Source organism: Oncorhynchus mykiss, chromosome 13 (genome assembly GCF_057628025.1).
Source record: "Oncorhynchus mykiss isolate SJ-2025 chromosome 13, ASM5762802v1, whole genome shotgun sequence".
In the NCBI taxonomy this organism is placed as follows: Eukaryota; Metazoa; Chordata; class Actinopteri; order Salmoniformes; family Salmonidae; genus Oncorhynchus; species Oncorhynchus mykiss.
The window spans coordinates 63,163,871-63,182,918 of NC_143034.1; the positions used below are offsets into that span (position 1 = coordinate 63,163,871).

General features: G+C 44.1%; 1 protein-coding gene across 3 annotated transcripts in view; it reads left to right on the top strand.

Annotated features, from left to right (window-relative positions):
• The window catches only part of LOC110539030 (centrosomal protein of 112 kDa), a 230,858-nt gene that overhangs the window by 93,085 nt on the left and 118,725 nt on the right, over window positions 1-19,048 (top strand). For all 3 annotated transcript variants that reach the window (XR_016486041.1, XM_090197093.1, XM_090197094.1), the window contains one exon: window positions 5,838-6,020. Coding sequence is in view for 2 of the 3 variants with exons in the window: in XM_090197093.1 (XP_090053219.1) it covers window positions 5,838-6,020 (183 nt within the window). In the remaining variant the exon portion in view is untranslated. The remainder of the gene's footprint in view (window positions 1-5,837; window positions 6,021-19,048) is intronic.

The window sequence follows — 19,048 nt, forward strand, 5'->3', positions numbered from 1 at the left end:
TCAAAGGCACTTAAATATTTTGTCTTGCCCATTCACCCTCTGAATAACACACATACACAATCCATGTCTCACTTGTCTCAAGGCTCACAAATCCTTCTTTAACCTGCCTTCCCCCCTTCATCTACACTGATTGAAGTGGATTTAACAAGTGACATCAATAAGGGATCATAGCTTTCAACTGGATTTACCTGGTCAGTCTATGTCATGGAAATTGCAGGTGTTTCTAATGTTTTGTACTCTCATTGAATGTGGGACATTCTGAAATCCATTTGAGTGAGTTTTTAAATGATTATATTTTATTCCTCTGTATTTATTATATTTTATTCCTCTGTATTGATTATATTTTATTCCTCTGTATTTATTATATTTTATTCCTCTGTATTTATTCTATTTTATTCCTCTGTATTTATTCTATTTTATTCCTCTGTATTTATTCTATTTTATTCCTCTGTATTTATTCTATTTTATTCCTCTGTATTTATTCTATTTTATTCCTCTGTATTTATTCTATTTTATTCCTCTGTATTTATTCTATTTTATTCCTCTGTATTTATTATATTTTATTCCTCTGTATTTATTATATTTTATTCCTCTGTATTTATTATATTTTATTCCTCTGTATTTATTATATTTTATTCCTCTGTATTTATTATATTTTATTCCTCTGTATTTATTATATTTTATTCCTCTGTATTTATTATATTTTATTCCTCTGTATTTATTATATTTTATTCCTCTGTATTTATTCTATTTTATTCCTCTGTATTTATTCTATTTTATTCCTCTGTATTTATTCTATTTTATTCCTCTGTATTTATTATATTTTATTCCTCTGTATTTATTATATTTTATTCCTCTGTATTTATTATATTTTATTCCTCTGTATTTATTATATTTTATTCCTCTGTATTTATTATATTTTATTCATCTGTATTTATTATATTTTATTCCTCTGTATTTATTATATTTTATTCCTCTGTATTTATTATATTTTATTCCTCTGTATTGCCTCATCTCAAAAGACACAGATGATATTCAACAGATATTTGGGGTCTTAATCAACTATTAAACCCCCAATGGAAAACTCTGATTCAATCTGTGTTCGGGTCCTACCGTCGTCTTATCTTCCAGCCCCATCAGTTTCCTCTGATTAGAAATCTCCAAACCATTTTCCTTTTCTATTGAAATCTAACTCGCTGATATAAAGTCTACTTTTATGAGGAGGAAATTCAATTAACCCACTGGAATGTCCATTATCTGGTTGAAATGATGGGATTGTATGAAGAATTGGAGACACCATTCCCCTTAATTGCTGTTCAGTTTAGCCTCTTTGGAGCTGTGAAGTTAACTACCATGCCAAGCGGTGTCATCGGTCGAAACGACTAAACACACAGGGACCATTACATGTTTACACAGCATACTGTATATGTAGCCTATGTTTTAACTTGGTGTATGAGTTGAAAAACAGATGTTTTTAATATCACCTTTGTGTCAGCTACTATGTCCAATGAGTAATATTCAGTATTGTTGTGAGCCAACCTCATATCTGTGACACTAGAGAGTCCACTCATTCTCAGTGTATCCAGTCACTAACTAGGGTATCATCTGTGATTACAGTGTGTGTCAAAGACATGATTGATTTCCCGAGCTCTTTAAAAAAACGCATCTATCTCTCCACCTCCCGCCTAATAACCATCCGACTCTCATTCCCCACGCGCAGACAGACTAGCGCTGCGTGTCACTCGCTCCAGATGTTTTGGAGTGGAGGATATGAGAGCAATGTTGTGGTGGCAAATAGAGGAATGGGTTTCCGTTTCCGATTTGGTCCGTGGTGGAATCGTCGGTTTGAGGTTGCGCCTTTCCTAATAATCTCTCGATACAGGGGTTATTGAAGTTTGAATATAATCGTATCGTGAATTCTCCTTTTATTTATTTAAATCCACATAAAATGCCCATTAAATTGGAGTTAAAGTGAGGAGCAGAAGTGGAGCTCAGTTGAAGATGTGAAAGTGTTTTCACAAAACGTTGTAGTAGTGACAATTGCGTTTCAGTCCTACCATTAAATAGTTTGTCGACAAAAGCAGGTTTTTATCCTAGTTGTAATTTTCCATTGTTTGTGTGTCAGTGTTGCTGAATTTGAAACATCTGAAAATGTTTACCGGGATGTAAATATCATAATCCCTTTTAAATGGAGAACAGTATGTATGTGACAGAAGGGGTCAAGGACAATTACCAGAGTTCTGAAAATATTTAAGTGAAGATAATCAACACTAACCAAGGGAAGGAAATGAAAGAAAGGCAGAGGCATCTATTTCATACTATAAGCATTTGGCGTCATTTTCTTCAGCGATACACCGAGAGAAACATCTCTCTTTCCCAGTACATCAGCCCTCTGTGCTAATGCCACATTTGGTGTCCTCATCGGTGACGTCCACCTCAGAGATAAAGAGAGCAGAAGAGTGGAGAGAGAGAGAGAGAGATTCGGAGCGTATAGAAAGAGTCTCGTGTCTGTCTGATGTGTATTTTCCAATTGCATGTTCCCTTGTAATGTGATTGGTGTCTCGGGGTCACCAGGTCAAGTTTGCCCATTGAACCATTCACAAAGGGGCATTCCACTGAGGTCACATCAGTGAGAGTTTTAAAGGAGGCTCCATGTATAGAGGAGTTGTTTCCCTCTGACCTCCAGGTCATTAGGACGTCACGCCGGCCCTTCACAGCCCTGCTCCTTGACGTTGAACTGACGTAGGGAGGTCATAAGGCTGTTATAGATGGTGGCGTAACCCCTGACCCCATGGAAACCCCTAATCTGTCCTGCTCCTCAGATATTTGGTGACAACAAATGACACAAAGTCTAGGTCTAGTAAACGCATCCACACACCGAAACGCTCATCGTCTCCCCTTCTCGTCACCCTGCTGAGGCCAGACAGTTCTTCTCTCTCCCCTTCTTGTCACCCTGCTGAGGCCAGACAGTTCTCCCTCTCCCCTTCTCGTCACGCTGCTGGGCCAGAAGGTTCTCCCCTTCTCGTCACCCTGCTGAAGCCAGACAGTTTTCCCTCTCCCCTTCTCGTCACCCTGCTGAAGCCTGACAGTTCTCCCTCTCCCCTTCTCATCACCCTGCTGGGCCAGAAGGTTCTCCCCTTCTCGTCACCCTGCTGAAGCCAGACAGTTTTCCCTCTCCCCTTCTCGTCACTCTGCTGAGGCCAGACAGTTTTCCCTCTCCCCTTCTCGTCACTCTGCTGAGGCCAGACAGTTCTCCCTCTCCCCTTCTCATCACTCTGCTGAGGCCAGACAGTTTTCCCTCTTCCCTTCTCGTCACTCTGCTGAGGCCAGACAGTTCTCCCTCTCCCCTTCTCGTCACCCTGCTGAGGCCAGACAGTTCTCCCTCTCCCCTTTAAGTTCTCCGGCCCTTTTAAGAGCCTCAGCACCCAGTCTGTGACGTAACCAGGATGTTTGTGTGTCTCCATAATCCCTCTTTCTCTCTCTCTCTCTCTCTCTCTCTCTCTCTTTCTCTCTCTCTCTCCTCCTCTGCCTCCTTTCATAATGTTACTTTTTTGAAAACAGATCTAACTCGGCCTTCCTGTCCACCTCCAAACCCCCTCTCTCTCTCAAAACCAAAACCCTGAAATGAAATCAGGACGGTCACACGAAACAGTAAGCCAACGCTTCCCCACTTGTCTCTCCTGTCGTCGGGTGTCACGCTGTTGTTGTAGTTTTGCGTAGGAATTAGCCGCCTATCAGTCAGCCCATCAGACTCTGACATGCTGTGGAGATATGAATCATGATCTGTGGCGTGATTCTGCATGACTGTGAAATCCAGTTGCTGGATATGATTGGGTCTCTATTATATTACTGAATGAATTATATTATAGTGAATGGAATTGAATTACAGAGCAGATGTCATGTATTAACTCTGTGGGAGCAGCAAAGCCGAACATCTCCAATGACAATAACACGGAAGATGGCCAGGCCGGTCTCACACAATGCTTTGTTTGTGTTTGTGGTGAACTGTCTAAGAGGATTTTGCTCTAGAAATGAGCTGTGGGATGTCTTTCTGAAAACTACTGTTTATGTCCCAAGTGTGTGAGTATGTGTGTTTATTAGTGTGTGTGTTTAGTAGTGTGTGTGTGTGTGTGTGTTTTGGTAGAATGTACACATACTAACTAATTCCTTACAAATGTAGATGTGCGACAGCAATAGAAGAACCACAGAGAAAATCCAGGTAAAACATTGTATTCAGTCATCCCTCCCTTTACAGTTTTCAAATCTACCTAAACGCAAGTAGTGGGGAAACCCTGAAATCCTGCGTGGCTGATAGAAGTGTCTTTTGTGACCTTTACTGAGTGAGGAATCCAGCCTCCTGTCGATATACCCATTCATCACCAGAATAGCATTAGTCTAAGCGTAAGCAGTGTCTGGAGCTTGGGGCTAAACCTGTGGGCTAAACCTGTGGGCTAAACCTGTGGGCTAAAACTGTGGGCTAAACCTGTGGGCTGGGACTAGGGCTCTCTGCCTAGTCTCTGTCTGTCTGTCTGTCTGTCTGTCTGTCTGTCTCTGTCTGTCTGTCTGTCTGTCTGTCTGTCCTATCTGTCTGTCCTATCTGTCTGTCCTATCTGTGGCAGACCCAGGTAGGGTGCCGGGGGAGCACAATGTGTGGAGGATTAGCTTCAGAGCTGGGCCCCAGCCCAGGGCCCCTGCTGGCCTTTCATAGCCCCGGCAGGGGAGCACACCGTGGGGATGGGACAGGGTCATGGGTACCCCGCCTTGGGGGTGTGAGAGCAGAGAGAGCGGAGCCTGGGAAAAAAGCAGACACTGGCGGTGCTTGGGCTTTAGCGTTCTCAGCACTCCGCCACCAGGCTTTACCTCACAGCAGGTGACTTGTCTCAGATCCGCAGCGCTAGGCTAGCAGAGCTAACGCTGCAGAGAGGAGCTGTCTGTGGACACTGGGATAGCCTAGCTCAACTGACTGACAGCATGGTATGTTTCTAAAGGGGTTCTTTCTTTTGGAGGATTCTTTTGTATTTTTCCCCGTCTCTTTTTTCTTTTAGGTTTTCTGTTAATTCCATCAGACGATGACTCACTGTCTCAGTGTGTCGGTTGGGGCAGCATTTCTGTTGGTCAGCTTGTGGGAAGCTTTTTGTTATTTTGTCCTCTAAATAGTCTCTCGTTGTCAGCGTAGACCTGTACAGCTACGATCATTTGGCGGCGATAGGCAACCAAATTTGAAAGCAAACACTGATTTGATTCTTCTGCAGCAGTCTGTCGGACTCTGAATGAATACGATGGCAGGTTGAAGGAACATGTTCCATCTCCTCTCCGCTTTTTGTAGATTTCTCCCCTCCGAAGTTTGTTCCTGTCTTCCTTCTCCTCACGTCCTCTGAGTGGGGCGTAGTATAATGATGATAGGCATCGCCCTTACTAAGCCCATTTCCCCACGCTGTGAGACTCATAGCATGGGGCGAGGGTAGCTCCTCTAGTAGCCAGATGGCTAACCCCTCACAGCCTCTCTGCATAGACAGCCCAAGCTAACTGCTCATTTATATGCCGATAGGAGCGACAGGAGTCTGATTTGGAGAAAGAGAGCGAGCGATAGTGGGATGGAAACAGTGTGAGGTAATAATGATGTAAAGAATTGCATTATGTCGTGGAGTCATCGAGTCGTGAGGCAAGAGACAAACTTTCTCTTTTTTTTGGTCCTGTCCTTTGTGCAACGGCGGGGCGCATTAGAGTATGGGGAGGGATGGAAGGGATGTATGGGTGGATTGATGGAACAATTGTCATGACGACAGGGCTGGGGCTGATTGTAGTCTTCTTCCTCTCACCTCCTGTTGTCCAATCAGATGTGCGAGCAGCGTGCAGGGCAGGAGCAGGAGAGGATGCGTCTACAGCAGCATTACAGCACGGAGAGGGACAATCTGGTCCAGCAGCACCAGCGGGAGGTGGGCACCATGGAGAGGGAGGCGCGGGCCGCCCTGCACCAGCACCAGCACCAGACCCAGGAGTGGAGGCAACACGACGCCCAGGTAGGAGGTCTCACTACTCTCCTCTAGTCCGCACCGCTCTCACGCAGGTTCTCTCCTGGTCACCATTTTGTTTGGCCATTAACGTTCTGTGGTGCTGGGCTTTCAAAAACGCTGCGAGTAGTACTTTCTCACCTGCTGCTAGGTGCGATTTCTGAGCAGAATTTGTTTTGTAGCGGTGCAGGTGTGTGTGAGCGGAAAGGAAGAATCCCGAATTCTTATTTCAATCCTAAATTATTTTATTTGCGAAATAAAATAGGGAGGACCGTTGTTGTTGTAGGAAGGACTGCAAATGAATAGAAAAGTTAAATGCCGATTAATCCGAAATAAATTAATATTATCATACAGTGCTAACTTCTAATGCGGTTCTGTATTTCTTTCCTGGTTTCGCGGCAGGGTTCCGTGCTAGAAGTGAAAAGACTTGAAACGCCTGGAAACCACAGGTTGCCAGATAAAGGAAAGGAAGGCTCTTGGTCGCTGTGCAGTACCTCTGGCCTTTTCTTCCCCAAACCCTGGGTTGCATTTCTCTCCTTTCTTTCCCTGGTTCACCGGGGTCGGTATCAGCCGTGTATCAGCCGCATACGGCGAGTGCCCCGTAATCCCCCTACGGAGGAACAGGCTGTACATGGCATTCTCCCCTCACCGCAGGTAGCCATCTCCCTCCCATAAGCACCAGTTACTTTCCCATTACAACAACACACTACCGCTACAATGGCTATATGACATTTGGCGCTATATTGATGGAGTCCCCAATCCCCAAGCCTATTTAACACTTTTGATTCCAGCAGGTTTTCTCTCCCTGCAGCCCTGCTCCACTCTCTTCCCTCCATCTCCCCTCTCCTCGCCGCTTCTCCTGCCTGGCTAGCATGGAGACGCTGTGGGAAGCCATTTGACAGAGCAGCCCCCGTCCGGGGATATATTTGACTCCTCAAGCCTCCAGATGAAATGTAGAATGTCAGCATGGCGAGGGCTTGTTTATTGGCTCCTGGCTGGAGACTAGGGGTCCAGCCGTGCACATTCAGTATTTTTGGACATTTGGACAAACGGCGACTCTCAAATGTTTTTGCAGCAAACGGCGGGCACAGATGGTTCCCAGGTTACACAACTGTGTACGAACAACAGAACCAAATGGAATTTCACCGTTAAGATTATTATTCATCGTTAAGATGATTATTCTTTTTAAGAAGTAGGTCTAGTATGAATTAGTATAGGCCTAGATTTAAAAGCATTTAGACTTAAATGGGGAATAAAATAAATATGTTGTCTTTACTATTTGACCTTATTGGCCATAAATGAATTCATAGAAATATGATTAGAAGTATAGAAAGATGGCATTTAAACTGTAGCATTTCAAGGTCAAACAGTCAAATGTTTTAGAAACATTGTTATTTCATGTTCATCCGCTCCATACGTTTGACAGTAAGACAGGGTTATGTGTACAGTACGCACTGTTCTATATGGCAGAGGTGACAGCTTTCCATATGGCCTGCTCCTTTCAGTGGAAGAAAACATCTCATCTTCCTTCTCATACACAGCTACCCTGAACACACACTCTCAACTATGATTTGAGGTATCTGTTGGCATCCACTCTACTATTCTGGTTAGTCTGTCTGTCTCTGCCATGGCCATCGCTCGACCATACGATTATGTGGAGCCACAACGCACCTCAAAATCTCCCCTCCCCCAATGAAAAAGAAATAAAACCAAAGTTCTCTGTGGTTCAGGTTCTTGGAGAGCAGCAGTTGGGCTCCAGAATGTACGTATGTTATTTGTATGTATTTATTTAACCCTTATTTTACCAGGTAAGTTGACTGAGAGCACATTCTCATCTACGGTAAGGACCTGGGGAATAGTTACAGGGGACAGGAGGGGGGATGAATGAGCCAATTAGAAAGATGAGTTTTTTTAACATCACTTTAGGTCCCATATTATGAAGTAGGTTTGCATTACCATAGACGTTTACCCCTTTGAAACTCTGTCATACAGATGGAAATAAATGGGGCATTCAACCTCAACCTGATAGTTTTGAAAGAGGAATGTTGAAAAGCAGAGTATTTTGTTGATGCATCCAGAAAATATGAACGCTTTCTGAAACTGGCAAGCATAGCTTAAATGCACTACTTAATTCCTACTACTTAGTACTTTTCACTATTGTGAGGCTTAAGTGGTATTCAACATTCCATCAAGCGACTCACCCACACTATCTTGTGTGTGAGGAAGACAGACAATGGAATCTGTCCCGTTGTGACTGCCAGGATTTGGGAATCAACTCCTGGCGAGGTGATTGGATCCAGGCCCTGCTTTCCCGCTCTTCCTTCTCTTCCTGGAATCTCTGGAAGGATTGTGTTGCTCACTTACTCTCTCTCTTCCTGACTATGGAAAGCTGGCAGAGGGAGCGGATGTCAGCCACACGTCGTGAGGATGAGTAATCCCGACTCATCCCCTTCACATGGTAGGATGAGTCTAATAAATAGGCTGGTCTCCACCCCACCCAACCAGTTGGGAAGGACAACAAATTAGTCGTGGTCAACATGGAGGAGGAGGAGATGCAGGAGGAAGAGGAGAAGGAGATGCATCAGGAGGTGGTGGAGCACAAGAGTTCTCTGTCCTGGCCTCATCACCACTTGTTGTTAGGAAGGATACTCTGCAGGGGCCCCTTCCCTGACCAACTGTCTGTGTTACCCTGCTAAATAAAGGTCTAGAGTCTGGACAAGGAGAGCTCAATTAAAGAGATCAATTAAAGAAACATTGCGGAAGTGGAGAAAGTAAAAGTTGTACGTCCATTATGATATTCTGAGAGAGCAACTTGAAATATATAACAAGGCAATTAGAAGTGCCAGACGGACTCATTTTTCTAACTTGATCACAATTAATCAGAATTAATCAGAGTGCTCTTCTCCACCATTGATGACCTAATAAATCCTACCCCCTCAATTCTATGCGAATTTTCCCCCACATCTAAATGTGATACGTTTGCGGAGATAAGATCAGTCAAGTATCAGTCAAGTATCAGTCAAGTAAGACCTGATGATAGGTTTTGTGCCCTAGCCTACCACGTAAAGGCACTATGGACATGCATTATGTTGTCATTAGTCACATTTAGTATTTTCCAATCTATAGAACACTATTTTACATAAAGCAGGTTTTTAAAGGACCAAAGAGTTTGGTCTGCATCGTTTTTAGAGATATCACAACTTAAGCCTTCTACCTGCCTTCTGGATCCTATCCCCACCACCTTCTTCAAATCTGTTTTTAATTGCATATCTGAAGAAGTGCAAACTATTGTTAATCACTTCCTGTTCACAGACACTATCTCCACTGTGCCAAAAACTGCTGTGCGGAAACCGCTTCTGAAGAAGTCATGTAGATTCTGCAGCTCCTAGCAATTTTCGCCAAATCTCCAACCTTCCATTCTGAAACAACATTCAGGAGAAATTCGTTTTCAAACCGCAAAATATTTTTTGGGTGCCAACTGTGTTTTAAAAAAAATGGAATGTGTTTTTTGTGCCCACCACAGCACAGAGACAGCCTTAGTTAAAGTGGTAAAGGATCTTAGCGCCAACACAGATGCCAAACAGCTCTCTGTCCTTCAGTTTATATATGTTACCTCTTGGCAGCGTTATCAGAACGCACAGCATTGATTTTCACTGCTACGCAGACGATTCACATGTTTTAAGGTCTGCACTAGCTGTCTGGGAGTTTTACAATTAATTTTAAAATTCTTCTATTGTTTTTAAATCAATCCATGATTGTGCCCCTCAATACATGTCAGACATGCTTTTAAGTTATGTACCCAGTAGGTTCCTCAGAGTGAGTTTGCCGATCGGCATCTCAAAACCTTGATGAGCCAATGTTTTGGATAAAATCATCAGCAAAATGAACAGTTGCAACTTCCATACACCATCACACAACCGGTTGAAGTCGAGAGGTTTCTTTGCCACCAATGGGTTCCCAAATACGAATGGATCAATGGACAGCACCCACATCGCCATAACAGCACCATCCCAAAAGGAATTCAACTATGTGGACAGAAAAGGCCTTAATGTGGAGGTTTTGTGATGTGCAAAAGATGCTGCTGCATGTGGTGGCCAGGTGGAGAACACAACTCATTCATTCTGCAGAACAGCAATGTTGGCCCATACACCTACAGGATGGAACTGTTGAGGATGGCTTATTGGTGACTGTTGCCTACTCATTTGAAATATATTTGCCATTGCAGGCCGTCATTGTAAATTAGAATTTGTTCTTAACTGATTTCACTAGTTAAATAAAGTCTATATAAAAAAACATTTTCTTTTTTTTAAATAAAGCATCTTGAATTGTCCTGCAACTTGAAAAGAGCTTTGTGCAGTGACAGTGCTGTTTAAATGAGCTTTGTGCAGTGACAGTACTGTTTAAATGAGCTTTGTGCAGTGACAGTACTGTTTAAATGAGCTTTGTTCAGTGACAGTACTGTTGAAATGAGCTTTGTGCAGTGACAGTGCTGTTTAAATGAGCTTTGTGCAGTGACAGTACTGTTTAAATGAGCTTTGTGCAGTGACAGTGCTGTTTAAATGAGCTTTGTGCGGTGACAGTACTGTTTAAATGAGCTTTGTGCAGTGACAGTACTGTTTAAATGAGCTTTGTGCAGTGACAGTACTGTTTAAATGAGCTTTGTGCAGTGACAGTGCTGTTTAAATGAGCTTTGTGCAGTGACAGTGCTGTTTAAATGAGCTTTGTGCAGTGACAGTACTGTTTAAATGAGCTTTGTGCAGTGACAGTACTGTTTAAATGAGCTTTGTTCAGTGACAGTACTGTTGAAATGAGCTTTGTGCAGTGACAGTACTGTTTAAATTAGCTTTGTGCAGTGACAGTGCTGTTTAAATGAGCTTTGTGCAGTGACAGTACTGTTTAAATGAGCTTTGTGCAGTGACAGTGCTGTTTAAATGAGCTTTGTGCAGTGACAGTACTGTTTAAATGAGCTTTGTGCAGTGACAGTGCTGTTTAAATGAGCTTTGTGCAGTGACAGTGCTGTTTAAATGAGCTTTGTGCAGTGACAGTACTGTTTAAATTAGCTTTGTGCAGTGACAGTACTGTTTAAATGAGCTTTGTGCAGTGACAGTACTGTTTAAATTAGCTTTGTGCAGTGACAGTGCTGTTTAAATGAGCTTTGTGCAGTGACAGTGCTGTGTAAATGAGCTTTGTGCAGTGACAGTACTGTTTAAATGAGCTTTGTGCAGTGACAGTACTGTTTAAATGAGCTTTGTGCAGTGACAGTGCTGTTTAAATGAGCTTTGTGCGGTGACAGTGCTGTTTAAATGAGCTTTGTGCAGTGACAGTGCTGTTTAAATGAGCTTTGTGCAGTGACAGTGCTGTTTAAATGAGCTTTGTGCGGTGACAGTACTGTTTAAATGAACTTTGTGCAGTGACAGTGCTGTTTAAATGAGCTTTGTGCGGTGACAGTGCTGTTTAAATGAGCTTTGTGCAGTGACAGTGCTGTTTAAATGAGCTTTGTGCGGTGACAGTGCTGTTTAAATTAGCTTTGTGCAGTGACAGTACTGTTTAAATGAGCTTTGTGCAGTGACAGTGCTGTTTAAATGAGCTTTGTGCAGTGACAGTACTGTTTAAATGAACTTTGTGCAGTGACAGTGCTGTTTAAATGAGCTTTGTGCAGTGACAGTGCTGTTTAAATGAGCTTTGTGCGGTGACAGTGCTGTTTAAATGAGCTTTGTGCGGTGACAGTACTGTTTAAATGAGCTTTGTGCGGTGACAGTACTGTTTAAATTAGCTTTGTGCAGTGACAGTACTGTTTAAATGAGCTTTGTGCAGTGACAGTACTGTTTAAATTATCTTTGTGCGGTGACAGTACTGTTTAAATGAGCTTTGTGCAGTGACAGTGCTGTTTAAATGAGCTTTGTGCAGTGACAGGGCCATTTAATTGAACTTTGTGCAGTGACAGTACTGTTTAAATGAGCTTTGTGCAGTGACAGTACTGTTTAAATTATCTTTGTGCGGTGACAGTACTGTTTAAATGAGCTTTGTGCGGTGACAGTGCTGTTTAAATGAGCTTTGTGCAGTGACAGGGCCATTTAATTGAACTTTGTGCAGTGACAGTACTGTTTAAATGAGCTTTGTGCAGTGACAGTACTGTTTAAATTATCTTTGTGCGGTGACAGTACTGTTTAAATGAGCTTTGTGCAGTGACAGTACTGTTTAAATGAGCTTTGTGCAGTGACAGTACTGTTTAAATGAGCTTTGTGCAGTGACAGTGCTGTTTAAATGAGCTTTGTGCAGTGACAGTGCTGTTTAAATGAGCTTTGTGCAGTGACAGTACTGTTTAAATGAGCTTTGTGCAGTGACAGTACTGTTTAAATGAGCTTTGTGCAGTGACAGTACTGTTTAAATGAGCTTTGTGCAGTGACAGTACTGTTTAAATGAGCTTTGTGCGGTGACAGTGCTGTTTAAATGAGCTTTGTGCAGTGACTACTGTTTAAATTAACTTTGTGCAGTGACAGTGCTGTTTAAATGAGCTTTGTGCAGTGACAGTACTGTTTAAATGAGCTTTGTGCAGTGACCGTACTGTTTAAATGAGCTTTGTGCAGTGACCGTACTGTTTAAATGAACTTTGTGCAGTGACCGTACTGTTTAAATGAGCTTTGTGCAGTGACAGGGCCATTTAATTGAACTTTGTGCAGTGACAGTACTGTTTAAATGAGCTTTGTGCAGTGACAGGGCCATTTAATTGATCTTTGTGCGGTGACAGTACTGTTTAAATGAACTTGGTGCAGTGACAGTACTGTTTAAATGAGCTTTGTGCAGTGACCGTACTGTTTAAATGAGCTTTGTGCAGTGACAGTACTGTTTAAATGAGCTTTGTGCAGTTACAGTACTGTTTAAATGAGCTTTGTGCAGTGACCGTACTGTTTAAATGAACTTTGTGCAGTGACAGTGCTGTTTAAATGAGCTTTGTGCAGTGACAGTACTGTTTAAATGAGCTTTGTGCGGTGACAGTACTGTTTAAATTAGCTTTGTGCAGTGACAGGGCCATTTAATTGAACTTTGTGCAGTGATAGTACTGTTTAAATGAGCTTTGTGCAGTGACCGTACAGTTTAAATTAACTTTGTGCATTGACCGTACTGTTTAAATGAGCTTTGTGCAGTGACAGGGCCATTTAATTGAACTTTGTGCAGTGACAGTACTGTTTAAATTAGCTTTGTGCGGTGACCGTACTGTTTAAATGAACTTTGTGCAGTGACCGTACTGTTTAAATGAGCTTTGTGCAGTGACAGTGCTGTTTAAATGAGCTTTGTGCAGTGACAGTACTGTTTAAATGAGCTTTGTGCGGTGACAGTGCTGTTTAAATGAGCTTTGTGCAGTGACCGTACTGTTTAAATGAGCTTTGTGCAGTGACAGTACTGTTTAAATGAGCTTTGTGCAGTGACAGTGCTGTTTAAATGAGCTTTGTGCGGTGACAGTACTGTTTAAATGAGCTTTGTGCGGTGACAGTACTGTTTAAATGAGCTTTGTGCAGTGACAGTACTGTTTAAATGAGCTTTGTGCAGTGACAGTACTGTTTAAATGAGCTTTGTGCGGTGACAGTACTGTTTAAATGAGCTTTGTGCGGTGACAGTACTGTTTAAATTAGCTTTGTGCAGTGACAGGGCCATTTAATTGAACTTTGTGCAGTGACAGTACTGTTTAAATTAGCTTTGTGCGGTGACAGTACTGTTTAAATTAGCTTTGTGCAGTGACAGGGCCATTTAATTGAATTTTGTGCAGTGACAGTGCTGTTTAAATGAGCTTTGTGCAGTGACCGTACTGTTTAAATGAACTTTGTGCAGTGACCGTACTGTTTAAATGAGCTTTGTGCAGTGACAGTGCCATTTAATTGAACTTTGTGCAGTGACAGTACTGTTTAAATTAGCTTTGTGCAGTGACATGCAGCCTGGACAGCAGCTCTCAGTAAATGTGTTCGCCTGCAGCCTGGACAGCTGCTCTCAGTAAATGTGTTAGCCTGCAGCCTGGACAGCAGCTCTCAGTAAATGTGTTAGCCTACAGCCTGGACAGCAGCTCTCAGTAAATGTGTTAACCTACAGCCTGGACAGCAGCTCTCAGTAAATGTGTTAACCTGCAGCCTGGACAGCAGCTCTCAGTAAATGTCTTAACCTGCAGCCTGGACAGCAGCTCTCAGTAAATGTCTTTGCCTGCAGCCTGGACAGCAGCTCTCAGTAAATGTGTTCGCCTGCAGCCTGGACAGCAGCTCTCAGTAAATGTGTTAACCTGCAGCCTGGACAGCAGCTCTCAGTAAATGTGTACGCCTGCTGCCTGGACAGCAGCTCTCAGTAAATGTGTTAGCCTGCAGCCTGGACAGCAGCTCTCAGTAAATGTGTTCGCCTGCAGCCTGGACAGCAGCTCTGAGTAAATGTGTTAACCTGCAGCCTGGACAGCAGCTCTCAGAAAATGTGTTAGCTTGCAGCCAGGACAGCAGCTCTCAATAAATGTGTTCGCCTGCAGCCTGGACAGCAGCTCTCAGTAAATGTGTTAACCTGCAGCCTGGACAGCAGCTCTCAGTACATGTGTTAACCTGCAGCCAGGACAGCAGCTCTCAGTAAATGTGTTCGCCTGCAGCCTGGACAGCAGCTCTCAGTACATGTGTTAACCTTGCAGCCAGGACAGCAGCTCTCAGTAAATGTGTTAACCTGCAGCCAGGACAGCAGCTCTCAGTACATGTGTTAACCTGCAGCCAGGACAGCAGCTCTCAGTAAATGTGTTCGCCTGCAGCCTGGACAGCAGCTCTCAGTACATGTGTTAACCTTGCAGCCAGGACAGCAGCTCTCAGTAAATGTGTTAACCTGCAGCCAGGACAGCAGCTCTCAGTAAATGTGTTCGCCTGCAGCCTGGACAGCATCTCTCAGTACATGTGTTCGCCTGCAGCCTGTGCTGCTCTGTTAGCCGATCAGCGGCACAGGAGGGTGGAAGAGAGCCCCATTAGAGAGACCGAGAGAGAGTTACAGAGAGAGGGTGACACACACACACACTCCCTCATCAAACACACTCAAGAGACACGCAGTCCTCTCTGTCCCCAAACACAGTCCATATTCTGGTGCAATACTCATGTTTTCTCTTGTTTTTAAACCTAATAAATAGTTTTGTTTGTGTTCTGACGGTCTGCCACGGCACAGTGGATCTGTCCTCTCCTCAAGCTGCTGAATATTTAAATGGATTAACTGTTGTTGTGCAGGGTTGATATGTATTTCACTTAGTTAGTGCTGTTGTTTCTCATGCTTTGAGGGCATTGGAGTCTGTTTCCTTATTAGTCTGTCCAAAGAATTCCACTTCAGAAACTACACCAACATTCCAAATGAATTTAAGCCTTGTTGTCCTGAACAACAGAAACGTGATCATTCTATTGGCTCGTTCTTACAGCGACTTCACTCAACTCATTTTTATGGGTAATTCCGCCCCCCCCCCCCCCTCTCGCGTCCTGACGTCTTTTCTGAGAAACATCTGGACTTCAAACAGCATGGGAGAGAGTCAGATCCTCAGAGGGTTCTCTCCTTAACACTGTGATGGACTAAATAATAACCCTGGCAAAACTTTCAACTAACTTTTTCTCCCAGTAAGTGATTAACAAGACAGGGAGAAATGAAGGGCCTGATGACAGGGTGAATCTGAGCTGAGGAAGGGTGTCTGATGAGAGAGAAGACGACACAACAGACAGCTGGACAAGAACGCTATGTCTTGGGGGGAGTGGGTGTGTGTCTGTCTCTCTCTCTGCCTTGTACTTGAACGATTGATCAGTCCCTATAGATGGTTTTGCCAGCCCTGTCTTCCCTTCCTCCCAGACATCCTATAGTCATTGAGCTCTGTCTGTTGTTGAGTGGACACATCAGTGGGTTGGTTAGAGTTATGTTTGTGATTTTTGCATGTTGATTAGATCACATCTTTTTGTGATTGAGGTAGGACTGCTTGAAGTTTCACTTTCACATGTCTCATGCGGACACAGAGAGATCAATGGCTGACGTTTGTTGTGTGTTGTAGTACCTAAGTCATTAGATTTCAGATTACATTCAGCTCCACATTTTGATTTCTTAGAAGCTTTGCTATTAGAAATAATTTTCTGAGAGTGGGTGGGAATTTGGAGTAGGGGTAGCTATTGTTTTTAAATCTCGTCCACTTGTCACATGCCACAAATGAGCTTGTTTCCAACTGCAGCTGTCCCTTATTTTCCCTGTCTCCCTCCCCCTTTCTCCCTATTGATGTTCAGTCCAAGCTCAGACAGATGTGGTCTCCGCTCCAGATTGGCTCTTTCTCTCTCTCTGTCTTTTGTTCTCTCTATCCCTTATCCATTCATATATTTGAATATTGGATTTTATCTATTTAATTTCAATTTTTTTCCATTTCCTCACCTCTCAAATCTATTCTTGCCGCTTCAGGTGATTTAGTATAACCTCATACAACAAACGACTTAACATTCATACTATTCAACATGTATTTAATCACACATTCTATGTCAGCATGGTGAGAGGAAGCTGTCATTAAGAGTAGGACTGTTGGACTAAATTGACACCCTTCAGTTCAGAATGCTATTATGCACCTGCTGCAACAATACTAGGCAGTCCTTTTATTTCCAACTTTTGTTTCAGTAGCCTTTATGTTGTTAGCCTACATGTTATTAGCCTTTATGTTGTTAGCCTATATGTTATTAGCCTTTTTGTTGTTAGCCTATATGTTATTAGCCTTTATGTTGTTAGCCTTTATGTTGTTAGCCTATATGTTATTAGCCTTTATGTTGTTAGCCTTTATGTTGTTAGCCTATATGTTATTAGCCTTTATGTTGTTAGCCTTTATGTTGTTAGCCTATATGTTATTAGCCTTTATGTTGTTAGCCTATATGTTATTAGCCTTTATGTTGTTAGCCTTTATGTTGTTAGCCTATATGTTGTTAGCCTATATGTTGTTAGCCTATATGTTGTTAGCCTATATGTTGTTAGCCCATATGTTATTTCCCAAACATATTAAAGTTATAGGGAAGAGGGATCAGCCAGACGAGTTGAAGAGGGAATTCTACATTAAAGGCTGTTCAGGGACCTGTTCTAATAGCTGCCTGCCCTTGAAGTCATGTGGACCATCACGCCTGGCACTGTTTATGGCTGTCTCTCTCTCTCTCTGTATGTGTGTGTTCGTGTGTGAGTTTGTGCGTATCCTCCTATTTTTCTGTGTTGTCTGTCTCTGTGTGTGAGGGTGTGTGACACAGCCATGGCATCTGGGTGTTGTGGTGATGCAGCCTTTGATGTCTCTGTGAGATTTTCCACCAAAAAGAAGACTTCAGACGCTTTCTGCTCTAATTGCCATGTGACTGAAGCCATAACGAGATAGAACCTCACTGTCCTGGGATGCCCGGGTGTCTGTGGAGAGAGAGAGGAGAAGGGACAGTAGAGGGTGTATGTGGAGAGAGGGGGGAAGGGACAGTAGAGGGTGTCTGTGGAGAGAGAGGGGGGAAGGGACAGTAGAATGTGTCTGTGGAGAGAGAAGGGGGAAGGGACAGTACAGGGTGTATGTGGAGAGAGAGGGGAAGGGACAGTAGAGGGTGTCTGTGGAGAGAGAGGGTATGGGACAGTACAGGGTGTCTGTGGAGAGAGAGGGGAGAAGGGACAGTACAGGGTGTCTGTGGAGAGAGAGGGAAAGGGACAGTACAGGGTGTCTGTGGAGAGAGAGGGGAGAAGGGACAGTACAGGGTGTCTGTGGAGAGAGAGAGTGGAGAAGGGACAGTAGAGGGTGTCTGTGGAGAGAGGGGGGAAGGGACAGTAGAGGGTGTCTGTGGAGAGAGAGGGTATGGGACAGTAGATGGTTTCTGTGGAGAGAGAGGGGAGGGGACAGTAGAGGGTGTCTGTGGAGAGCGAGGGGAGAAGGGACAGTAGAATGTGTCTGTGGAGAGAGGGGGGGAAGGGACAGTAGAATGTGTCTGTGGAGAGAGAGGGGAAGGGACAGTACAGGGTGTCTGTATAGAGAGAGAGGGGAAGGGAGGGTGTCTGTGGAGAGAGAGGGGAAGGGACAGTACAGGGTGTCTGTGGAGAGAGAGGGGAAGGGACAGTAGAATGTGTCTGTGGAGAGAGAGGGGAAGGCAGTAGAGGGTGTCTGTGGAGAGAGAGGGGAAGGGACAGGACAGGGTGTCTGTGGAGAGAGAGGGGAAGGGACAGTAGAGGGTGTCTGTGGAGAGAGAGGGGAAGGGACAGTACAGGGTGTCTGTGGGGAGAGAGGGGAAGGGACAATAGAATGTGTCTGTGGAGAGAGAGGGGAAGGGACAGTAGATGGTGTCTGTGGAGAGAGAGGGGAAGGGACAGTATAATGTGTCTGTGGAGAGAGAGGGGGGAAGGGACAGTAGAATGTGTCTGTGGAGAGAGAGGGGGGAAGGGACAGTAGAATGTGTCTGTGGAGAGAGAGGGGAGAAGGCACAGTACAGGGTGTCTGTAGAGAGAGAGAGGGGAAGGGACAGTATAATGTGTCTGTGGAGAGAGAGGGGGGAAGGGACAGTAGAATGTGTCTGTGGAGAGAGAGGGGAGAAGGGACAGTACAGGGTGTCTGTGGAGAGAGAGGGGAAGGTGCAGTACAGGGTGTCTGTGGAGAGAGAGGGGAAGGGGCAGTACAGGGTGTCTGTGGAGAGAGAGGGGAAGGGGCAGTACAGGGTGTCTGTGGAGAGAGAGGGGAGAAGGGACAGTAGAATGTGTCTGTGGAGAGAGGGGGGGAAGGGACAGTAGAATGTGTCTGTGGAGAGAGAGGGGAAGGGACAGTACAGGGTGTCTGTATAGAGAGAGAGAGGAAGGGACGGTGGAGGGTGTCTGTGGAGAGAGAGGGGAAGGGACAGTACAGGGTGTCTGTGGAGAGAGAGGGGAAGGGACAGTAGAATGTGTCTGTGGAGAGAGAGGGGAAGGCAGTAGAGGGTGTCTGTGGAGAGAGAGGGGAAGGGACAGTACAGGGTGTCTGTGGAGAGAGAGGGGAAGGGACAGTAGAGGGTGTCTGTGGAGAGAGAGGGGAAGGGACAGTACAGGGT